The sequence below is a fragment of the Leishmania donovani genome, chromosome 36 (assembly GCF_000227135.1).
Source record: "Leishmania donovani BPK282A1 complete genome, chromosome 36".
In the NCBI taxonomy this organism is placed as follows: Eukaryota; Euglenozoa; class Kinetoplastea; order Trypanosomatida; family Trypanosomatidae; genus Leishmania; species Leishmania donovani.
In genome coordinates this window covers 465131-475984 of record NC_018263.1, presented here as the reverse complement: position 1 = coordinate 475984, position 10854 = coordinate 465131, and the positions used below count along the sequence as shown (strand labels likewise).

Genomic DNA, 10854 nt, shown 5'->3' with positions numbered 1-10854 from the left:
AACAGAATGTTCTTTTTTTTTTAATATTGTCGAAGCATCATTCTTCCAGCAACTCTCTTCTTTCCTTCTTTCTTTCTTCAGTTCCTTTGTTGTTGTGTTTCGTTTTTTTGCTTTTGAGGGTACACACTCAAATAGATGGACGAAAAGCCCAACTTCGTTTCTTTTCTTTTCCTTGTGTGTGCATGTGCGTGTGTGCACGCGCGTGCCTGCCTGGATGTACGACGGGATACATCGCCACAATGAACTGTAGAAAAAAAAGAAAAGGAAGAAGGGAAAAGAAAAAAAGGAGAACCAGCAAAGAGGCCCTGTGCACACGCAGCGATGCCACCAGTAACGCGCAAATATATATATATATATGTAGATGTCGATATAGATAGATGTGTATGTGTATGCACGGAGGGACGGGAGAGATAATATCTCCATAGATGCTGCTTGACAGGAGACGATGCAACCTACTCAGTAGTGTGCAGATGAAGTGCCTCGTCACCCATGTCAGGAGCGATCAGTGCGTCCCCATGTGCGTATATGTGTACATATATATATATATATATATATGCATGCATGCGGGACACGAGTCTTTCATACACGTTGTGCGCTTAGCTTCTGTTGCATACGCATTACTTCTCTTTTCATGTTTGTGAAGGGAGGGAGGGCAGGAGAATGGCGAGATGAATGCCGAGTAGGGCACTACGCTCTCCATGGCAATCGTGCAGCGTACTTTGGAATGCCCACAAAGATAAAGAGAAGTTACGGCGCGCGCGCCCGCATCCTCCCACTCAGTCGATAGCCGACAGGCTGTCGTCATTGCGTGAGATGAGGAGAGGCACGTTTGAGCCCTTTACATCCGTACTCGAAAGTCGCGGCAGCCGCCTGAGAGAGCCTCCGTCAACACGAAAATGGCACTGCATGGGATGCGCTTGCAAGGGAAAAAGGAAACGAGAGACCCCTCTTTTCAATGCCCTCGATTCACACAAGAGAGACGCGCAGCCATGCCAGTCATCTCGACCATGACGCGCAAAAGGGTTTTAATAGGTGTTGCCTTTGACGTACAGGGACGAGGAGGAGGCGTCGTCGTCGGCGCGCTTGTACTTGCCAAGCTGCGCCATCGAGTTCATGCGCGCGCGGTGCAAGAAAGCGCGGCGTCCGGCAGCGACGCCGGAGTCCTTTCCACCCCACGCCTTCAACGCAGAAGATTGAAGCGCGCGCGCGTACGAGAAACTCAGGAAATACGGCCGTGGCAGCGGGCTGTTGTTAATCGCGTTCAGGTACTCGCTCGCCTGGACCTCGCTCAGCCCACCGGACAGGAACATCACGCCAGGTAGCATCGCCGGCATCGTGCGCGCAAGCGTCATCACCGTGTAGTGCGCCACCTGTGCCGGTGCCGCCGTCTGGCCGGACTCGGCGCCGGGAACCACCATGTTCGGCTTCAGCAGGCAACCCTCCCAAATAACGCCGTGGCGCTGCAGCGCCGCCACCACCTCGCGCCACACGTGCTCTGACACGCGCTGGCAGGTGTCGATATCGTGCTTGCCGTCGATCATCACTTCCGGTTCCACGATCGGCACAAGCCCGCTTATCTGCGACAGGATCGCGTAGCGCGCGAGCGTCTCCGCGTTGAAGCGCACTGCGGACTCCGACACCGTTCCGTTTTGGATCTTGTACACGTTGCGCCACTTGCAGAAGCGGCATCCCTTCTTGTAGTAGGCAGACGCGCGCTTCACGTAGCCGTCCAGGCCCTCCGTCATCTGTTCCCCTTCTGCGCCCTCGAGCAGCGGACACAGTCCCATGTCCGTCTTGATCCCAGGCACAACACCGCGCGCCGTCAGGTACTCTGGGAACGTCTGCCCGTTGCTCGCTTTCTGGCCAACCGTCTCTTCGTGCAGGATGACGCCGCTGATGTACTGCTCGAAGCCCTCCGCCTCCAGCATCAGCGCGCGGTACTGCCGGCGGTGCTCCTCCGTGTTGCTCAGCCCAATCGGCTCGAACCGCTTCGTGCACGAGCCGATCGACTCATCCGCCGCCAGGAGGCCCTTGCCCGGTGTCGTCAGCTTCTTGACCGTCGCAATCAGCTCCGACTCGTACGGCGTCTTGAGGCGGTTGCACGCCGGCAGCTGGCTCTGAAAGATCGTTACACGCGACATGGCGGATGTTTTGAATGGTCAAAGGGGTAGAGGATATGGGGTGTGTATAGTATGAGATAGTGGTGGATTGACTTCGAGCTTGAGAAACCTAGTTTACTGTGGAGTCGCGCGGGAGGCGCGCATTGTGTAGGACGTTGCCGTGGTGTGTGTTTGTGTGTGTGAGGGAAGGGGGTGAGGGGCGTGTCGGTGATGCAGTGAAGCGGAGAGTGGAAACGCACATAGAACGCAGAGGCGCAGAGCAGCCCATGTGCGGTGGGTGATAGGGCCGCTCGCGCTACAGTCCTCTGAGGTCGCGCGGAGCATACACACATTTACAGCGCGATACCTGGTTGGGGGAGGGACGCTCTTCTGGATGGCAAGCTGCGAAACGTAATGCTGCCGCCCATGGAGCTGGCAACGACTCAGCATCCATAGTGTTGATATCCGCGTCTGCTTTTCCGCCGCGCCTGCCACACCAACTGTCGCCGCTCGCTGTTGAAAGTCAACCACACAAGCAAACTTAGCGGCGGATAGTCAGTGGCACGTGGAGGCAGATTCGCGCCGTCCGAGAACTCGGACGAAAGAAACGCGAGACGGTACGGGCAAATACGGAGATGACGTCCTCGCTGAGAAAACCCCCAGCGACAACTCCTGCCATGGTGGATGCGTGGATGCGCATGCTTTGTGTAGGGATTTGGGCGGTGAAATGATGATCATAGAGGAAAGCAAAAAAAAAAGCAAAACGAAACGATCGGGGCGTTTTCACAACGTCGTATACGTGCCCAGTCAGTGCCGCGTACAAGACGGACGCGAGGGGGGGGGGTCGGGCCGCTCTCTACACGTGCGACGCAGGGAGCCCAAAGGTACTCGAAGCGCCGATCGTATGAGAGGCAAACGCCTTCAGCCTGCACAATGCGTCCCCACGCCGGTGCGGCACAAGGGCGTGCTTCTTCCATCTTACTCGTCGTCATCGCCGCCGCCGGCGTGGCGCTTGGCGGCCTTCGCGCGCACGCGCTTGACGCGGCCAGGTCGGCCGTTGCCGAACGGCGAAGCATCAGCGAAGGCGATGTGGCGCTCACTGCTCACGCGCACGATGAAGGACGGGATCGTCACAATCTGCTTGGCGACGGCGATGTGGCGCTGCTGAATCAGGACGCGGGCGTGGTGCACGGACTTGGCGAGACCGGCCTTGAAGACGATGGTCTGCAGGCGGCGCTCGAGAATGTCCGGCACCGTCAGCGACAGCACGTAATCCAGCTTGTCCTTCTCCTCGTCGAGGAAGCCATACTCGTGGCAGCGGCGCATGATGGCGGAACCCTCCAGCAGACGGCGGGGGTGGTTCTCCGGCAGCGTCAGCAGCAGACGGGCCGTGCGGCGCATCTTGGACAGCGTCATGTTCACACGCCAGATCTCACGCTTGCAGCGCAGACCGTACTGGCCGCACAGCTTCATCTCGCGGTCGAGGCGCTCCTTCTCGAACGGACGACGCGGCGCCTTCCACACGCGGTTGAAGTTGTTGTAGTTGCGCATGTTTGAATCTTATCTGACAAAAAACACTATCGGTTACAGGTGAGAAGATGAGGTGGAGGAGAGGGACGGAAACAGGGAGGGTCGATATATACACCCGCACGAGAAGACGAAGTTGAAGCAGAGAGAGAGAGAGTAGGTGAAGGTGGAGCACAAAAGGGCCGACTCAAGGCACCCTGTGCGCTCCATGGCCCTGTCGGCGCAAGGCAGTTGAGCGAGGGACAAGAAAGGGAGCCGCTATTCCGGTGTCATCGCCCTCTAGTCAGCAAAGTACGCAGGGTGTTTGTTTCTTTGTGATGGTTTGCTAACCAAGCCACCAACTCTGCCTGCTGGCTGCAAGAAGCAACAGCAGACTCCTGTGTCCCTTTTGGTCATGCTCCATAATTCGCATCATGGTGTATTTTACGTATCGCAGTAATTTCTGAAAGTGTCCTAGCCTGCGACACGCGAGTTGCACGTGTCTTGTGGACGTTAAACGTGACATAAGTAGGATGTTGGTGGGGGAACTTCTGAAGCTGGTAGATCTGCCTGGCGGATGTGTCTGTGTGTCTGTCTGTGTGTGTGTGTGCACAAAGCCTACCCGCGCCTGGAAAGATGCAAGCGCATCAGAGGACAGGCAATTGGCAAGGTCGGAAAGTAGTCGTTACTGTGTTTTCGGTTTTCTTTTTCTTCGTTTCCTTTCGCTGCTGACGTGCGCGCTCATCGTGGAGCAGCATACGGGACCACCACCACAGCAAACGAAACAAAAGATCGAAAAAGTTATGCCACACAGCGAGACCAAAGATGGAAAAACAAAGCACACACAAGTAAGCGGTGGCATGTGTGGTGTGGCACGAGGAGCGAACGTCGATGAGTGGCCGAATGGTCCAGACGCTCATCGAAGTAAGAAGACGCCGGCGGCACATGAAGCTGGAAGAAAAAAAGACGCTGTAGGAACGGGAGAGAAGGGAACCGAGCGCACACACAAGCACATCACACATATATATATATATCTCAACAATCTAGCGACAGCACGCACACACACACACCAACACACTCACCGCCGAGGTGCGGCGATGTCCTGCAGCGCAGCGTACGCATCCACACGCGCACACAAAGAGAGAAACCGACCTGAGGGGAGCCATCAGTAAGAAGCATGTAGAAGGATTAAGCAGCCAAGCTTACGCGCACAAATTCACCACCCTCGAAAGCAGGAAACAACCTATACACATGCGTATGCGTCCGCCCTCTTCCTCTCACGTAGGAGCGCACCGGCACCCATCAACAACAAAAAACTCTACATATGTATGTATAAAGAGAGCTGCTTTGAATCGTCTTTTGCGAGAGTCTGCGCATGTGCGTTGCGTCCCATGATATATATATATATATGTATGCGTGCGTATGAACCTCGACAGACAAGTCCGGCGTGTCATTCCACTCGAGCACAAGCCCGCCGGCCGGGCACACACACACACAAAAAAAAAAGAAGGCGCCTCATTACGGCGAGAGAGAAGCGCACCAGGTCGATGGTGAACGTGGGTTTTATGGGTGCTCTTGAGAGGCGCTTGAAGACGGATCGGAGGGCAGATATTCCGAAACGGTTTGCCACGAGAAGCCCCTCCTCCCTTTTTCACACAAAAACATTGGAAGAAAGGGACGTTGTCGGCATGCTGGATGCTCGTGTGCGGTAGCGCTGCGTCGGACGAGAGGAGAAGCTGCGACGCCGCCTCCGCGATTCGTTTTTGTCGACCAACGCGCCCAAACTTCACTTTCCGGCTACATGGCATACTCTTTCTGCAGCGCCTCCACCTCTGGATTGAGCCGCCACCGATTATGCAGCACCGCAAACTTCACCAAAGCTGAGAACATGGCACGATGCGGAGACGGAATACTGCCGTCGACGGCAGCACCAGTCGCAGCATCAGCACCAGTGCATACGTGCCGCATCCACGCCTCGAGCACATCCTTGCTCAGCCCCCTCAAAGTCACCAGCTCACGTACATACCGCCCCACTGCAGCACTGAACGGACGCTGAAAAAGGATGTGCTGCTCCACCTGATCACCGATCGAGTGCGCCGCTTTGGGGCCTTCATTCTCCTTGACTACGTCATCCGACTGGCTCGTTGTACTCGCCAGCATAGTCGAGGCGTCTAATGACGGCGGCCAACGGTTGCGGCACCACAACGTGAGCCGCGCTAGCATAGCGGCATTCTTCTCCAACACTACCGATAACGTCGCAGGATCACACAATGCAGCGGTAACGATGCCCTGCTCAGTTGACGAGAGATCTGTGAATCGCTGACGAAACAGCCGCGGCACCGCATCACCGGACGGCTGCAGTTGCGCCTCAGTGAACGCCGAGGACACGCATGCCTGAAAAAAGTCCGCAGTAGGCGACGCCGTTGCATCCAACAGAAGCTCGTGCCCGCGAGCCTGCAGCAGACCAGTCTTGCCTTCCGGCACCCCCGGGCAAAGTAGCAAGTGCAGCTCACCCTGTTGAATAGGTAGCGAGGGAAGCCGCACAGAGCCACTCAATCGCGCTACAGAAGCAAGACTCATCTCCACCGCCGGTTGCCCGTCGGACGGCCGGTGCAGGAGAAGAGCAGGAAAAGCCGAGACGCTGCGCCCGCAACTTACTGCGGTCGACTTCGCGCTCTTCAAGTACGCATCTACTCGCACACCGGCGCCGTCTGTGGCCGCCAGGAGTCGATCAAGAAGCCGGTCATACCACTGCCCAAGTGCGTCCTTCTCCTTGCCCCAGCTCCACCGTTCAACCGGCAGGGTTAAAAACGGCGTCGCGCCTTCGGCATCCTCGCCCAGCAGCTCACTAAAAACGTGAAACGGAGATGGCGGAGGCGACGGCAGAAGCGCAGCTCCCTGAAGCACCGCTTTAGTGCTTTCCATTGTCTTGGAGAATCTTTGTCGCCAGAGTGCAGACGCCGAGATCACGGACATGAGCAGCAGCTTCGCTGTCAGGAGTACCTCCGCAGAGAACTGCAGCACACCACCCTCACACGATGGGAGTCTTGCAGCTGCCGTCGACCGAGTCGCTGTTGCCGATGTGTGAGACTGCTCAAGCTGTCGGTACTGCACTTCGCGCAGCGCGTCGTTTATCAGGGACAGCAGCACAACGGCCAAAGACCTTCGAGACTCCAGGAGCACGTCAAGCACGTCGAGCGAAAGCGGCACCGCGCTCACAATCGGCAGCGGCATCATGTTTGCCGTCATGGAGGCGCTCGCGCTGCTGACTCCCAACCTCTCCCCATCAGTGGCACCCGCGTCAGTGGTGACGAGCTTGGCAGGTGTGAGTACTCCTAGCGACCCTTCCAGCGGTGCAGCCTGGAGGCCGCCAACTGTTGCATCGTCTACGCTGTTCGACGTTGACTCTGCATCGACCGCAATACCCCGACCCTCGGTCACGCTCATTTGGATGCGTTGCGCCGACGGAGTGCACCGGCCGCGCGGCAGGATGGGCGGCGTGGGCGAAATGGGCGGGCTGACCCTTGAAACAGAACTCGGGTGCTGAACCTCGCTCTCAGCGCGGTTGCTCGACTGCGTCTCCGAGACTGACCCCTCCGCTTCCCGCATCTCCAAAAGTGTGCGTGGAAGTGTTTCGGCGATGAAGCAATCCGGAAAGAGAAGCATAATCAAGGTGAAGAGGTCGCGAACCTGGCATTCGGAGCGATGCTGATAAGAGGTGCTTCGCGACTTGTCTACCGTGGAGGAGAGCGGCGCGAAGCTGAAGAAGCCGTCGGCAAGAAGCGACGCTGCTGTCCCGATAAACTTTGACGACGGCATCAGAAGCGTGATAATGCCCACCTCCTCGCGTGACGAACTGTCACCGCTTACGGGCGCATCCAGGGGAGTGATGCAGGGTGAGTCTCCAGTTTTCATCGCCACAGCAGGTGCATTCGCGTTGTGCGTTACAGTGAAGGGCACCACCACGCCTCCCACCATGGCGTCGCGAACCACTTGTTCTGCTGTCTGCTCCCGTTGGCTGGCGTAGGTCATGACTTGCAGCAGCGCGCGGTAATGCCGCAAGTTGGAGCTTCTCGCTACGGTGGGAGTAGCCGTAGGTGTGGAGGAGGAGCAGCGCATTCTGTGCCCTTCGCATGCGTGCTGCACTAGTGCTTGTTCTGTTTCGCATCAGCTACGCACATCGAAAAGAAAGGGAGTGTGTGTGGGAGAGAGATGAAGGTGGGCCCATGAAGATGAGGGGGCACCTTGTTGTGTGGCGGCAAGACAAGCACCTCTCTCCAAGAGCGCATATTCGCCGATAATGTCGGGCCGATGCGCACTGCTATTCATCCATGTGTACCTCAGTAGAAAGGACAGTGCAGTGGTATCACTACCGCCCTCCTTTGCCTGCTTTTTTTTGGTTCATTTTCTTGTGTGTGCCTGCATCTGTTAACGAGGGCCGACGAGACTGAGTAAAAGTCTTCACATGTACACACACACACACACACGCACACGCCTCCAAACAACAAACAAAAAGAAGAGCTCCTTCGAGGATGTCCGCAACGCGCTGTTGTTTGTGTCGCGTGACCCTTTGCACCCGTTACACCGCAGCACCGCGTACAAAACACCCCCACAGCGCCAAACACATGCGCGCGCACCTAGCAGCACGCTCAGATCACGCAACAGGCGCGCTCGGCTGTAGCCGCTTCGCCAGCTTTTGAAACACCGCATCGAGACGTGGGTCATTCACGTCAGTCACGTCGCGCAAGATTTCGTGCTCAAAAAAAATGGCCTCCTCCTCCATAATTTGCTGCAACGCGCCGCACTCTTTTCCGTAGTAGGGCAGCAGCGACAGGGAGTGGCGAGTCGGAAGCAGATCACGCACGCGCTCCCAACGGCGGCGGATCAGTGAGGCCAGTGTCATTTCACACCGGGCGCAGTCCTGCTGCAGCCTTCGGCGCAGCTCAGGAAACCGCTGGCACGCACCGAGGTAGAGCGGCCCCGGGTCCACCCACTCGGAGAACTCGGGCACTGACATTCCAGAATCATCTCCGCTTGCCGCGCATGGTGCGGTGCCGGCTGCCGGCCCCGCCACGGCCACCATCACCTGCAGGGAGTGCTCGGCACCGAAGCGAACGGCAAAGTCACAGAGAGAGGCGGCGATCGCCTCCGGCGGTAAATCAAGCGAGAGCCCTCGGCCCACCACCTTCGCCAGCTCATCCATGCTACTGTCATCCTGATGCCTAGTCTCAAAGACGGCATGGTTGCACAGCACGAGGGCATCCCCGGCTAGCATGCGCCACGTCTTGACCGTGGGCAGAGCGATCATCTTCTGCTCCACCGGCGAGCGGCGTCCATCCTTCTTCATGGACCAGTGGCCGAAACTCCTGGCGACGTTGTAGTACGGATTGCCGTCAATCATGTCCCCGACGGTCGAGTCCACTATGCCGCCTGCCTGCACGACACGCCGGTACTCCGAGGTGCGAAGCGGGCTGTGGTCGATGCTCAGCGGCACCGTTCGCTCTCGTGATGCGTCCAGTCGACTCTGCATACCGCCAGTCAGCGCGTTTCGGGCAACGCCGAAGGCACGTGAATTGCCCACACAACCGACAGCGACATCGAGACAAAACGGTGTGTGGGCCAGCAGCTCCCGTACTTCACGCTCGTCGGCCGCTTCTGCACACGCGAGTATTCGCTGCGGAGAAGGGGCTAGCCGCTGCTTGTGTTCCGTCAGCGCTTGCCGCTGCTGCTCCGCCAGCCAGGTTGGGGTCACGGTGGCCGAGAACCACACACCGCGACAACCACTTTCCTCCGGCGGCAGCGGCGATGGACGGGGATCCTCTGCGCCTGCATCTCTGCCTCTTTTTTCCTGTGCCGAGGAGAGGTACGGCGGGCGTCGACCAGCTTTACACGCACGGAAAAAAGCCGCGTCAGCACTGATGGCATACTGCTGAAGCTCCCATTCCGTCACGAGACTCCCCGACTCCGTGTGCATACCACGTCTCCGGGCCAAGGCAGCCATCATGATAGCAAGGAGGGGATCAGAAGGGTCTTCCTTGCGCAATATGCGTAGTTCCGTTGGCAACACAGTGTGCATGCTCAGTGCCTTGGCAAGGTAGCTGCTCACAAACGTAGATGCCTCTCGGCCCGTGTAGCTGTCTAGCAGACCACCTGCCACCATCTCCCCCAGGAAGGGCTCTTGGCACTGCGAAAGCGACCACGCGGCGGTGCCGTCGGTGGGGGTCGTCGCCGCGCGTTGGGCAGCGGCCGCTGCCGTCGACTGGTACAAACCCCTGTTCTTGCCATTGAAAACGCTGAAGGAGTCCATGTTGTATGAGCTGGCGAGGTTCATGACCTCGCACGTGCCGACATGAATGTAGGGCAACTTCAGTCGCTGCATCATTTTGTGCTGTAAAGGGAACGCATTCATGATACTCCTTTGTCCGGCAATGCCTTGCGCATCAGCACAGACGCGAAACGGCGCGAGCACCTTCGGCAGAGGAAGGGGTGCGCCACGGCAGCGTGACGCAGCAGCGGAGCCGCGCAGATGAGGCGCGAAACGTTAGTTGGCTTTGATAAAAAATGGAGACCATAGTCCGGGCCACGAGCTGGTCATGCCAACATCCGTGTGGTGAGCATGCGTGCATGTGTTTGTGTTTCAGAATGGGCAGGGAAGGAGAGAGTCAAAGATGTAGAAGGAGGAGCAACCGCAAATCACGTGGCAGTGGCGACACGGGCGACAGAAGAACGAGCAAGAGAGACACAATTCGTCTTCGGCGACGCTGGGGCGGGGCACAGAACGCGCTCAGCCGGAGTCGTATCCAGAAGCCAGAAAGCGAGAAGGCGCACGGCGTACACGACTTCCGCAGTATCCGCACACCAAAACCGCATGGCAAGCAACGCGCACAGTGTTCCCGCCTTCGGCGCCTAGCAGCACTGCATGTCAAGCAACGTGTAGAGCGAAGTCGCCTCCCTGTTAGAGCTTTACCGAGGCGAGAGATGCGGCAGGCATGCAAGTGCCAAACACCCATGGTTCTGCTGACGCGCGGTTCAAGGCGACCTGCACTTCGCGATAGCTTCTCGGGCAGCTGTACAACAACACAAGGGAGGAAAAAAGGTCAGGACATCGATGAATCGGCCCGTTTTGGGGCGCTCCGTAACACAGCCGCTAATATAAGTGAGCAGAGGCGTGAGCGATGAGGCAAACCAGAGTAACAGACAACACAGGTGCGTCCACGGGAGTCGTCATAACTGCGGAACGCAAAACCGC

The 10854-nt window shown here is 57.7% G+C and overlaps 5 protein-coding genes across 5 annotated transcripts; all 5 read right to left on the bottom strand.

Moving 5' to 3' along the window:
- Positions 1 to 423, bottom strand: LDBPK_361330 (hypothetical protein; the record flags this gene model as incomplete). Its single annotated transcript, XM_003865201.1, has 1 exon — positions 1 to 423. A coding segment is annotated over one exon (423 nt), but the record flags the coding sequence as incomplete, so codon positions are not given.
- Positions 424 to 1025: 602 nt separating this feature from the next.
- LDBPK_361320 (fructose-1,6-bisphosphate aldolase) lies at positions 1026 to 2141 on the bottom strand (the record flags this gene model as incomplete). The annotated part of the gene is made up of 1 exon (XM_003865200.1): positions 1026 to 2141. The coding sequence occupies one exon, from the start codon at positions 2139 to 2141 to the stop codon at positions 1026 to 1028; it is 1116 nt and encodes a 371-aa protein (XP_003865248.1).
- Positions 2142 to 3077: 936 nt separating this feature from the next.
- LDBPK_361310 (40S ribosomal protein S9, putative) lies at positions 3078 to 3650 on the bottom strand (the record flags this gene model as incomplete). The annotated part of the gene is made up of 1 exon (XM_003865199.1): positions 3078 to 3650. The coding sequence occupies one exon, from the start codon at positions 3648 to 3650 to the stop codon at positions 3078 to 3080; it is 573 nt and encodes a 190-aa protein (XP_003865247.1).
- Positions 3651 to 5402: 1752 nt separating this feature from the next.
- LDBPK_361300 (hypothetical protein, conserved) lies at positions 5403 to 7724 on the bottom strand (the record flags this gene model as incomplete). The annotated part of the gene is made up of 1 exon (XM_003865198.1): positions 5403 to 7724. The coding sequence occupies one exon, from the start codon at positions 7722 to 7724 to the stop codon at positions 5403 to 5405; it is 2322 nt and encodes a 773-aa protein (XP_003865246.1).
- A 535-nt stretch (positions 7725 to 8259) lies between these two features.
- On the bottom strand, positions 8260 to 10014 carry LDBPK_361290 (hypothetical protein, conserved; the record flags this gene model as incomplete). The annotated part of the gene is made up of 1 exon (XM_003865197.1): positions 8260 to 10014. One exon carries the CDS (start codon positions 10012 to 10014, stop codon positions 8260 to 8262), a length of 1755 nt encoding a protein of 584 aa, XP_003865245.1.
- Between the last annotated feature and the right edge of the window lie 840 nt (positions 10015 to 10854).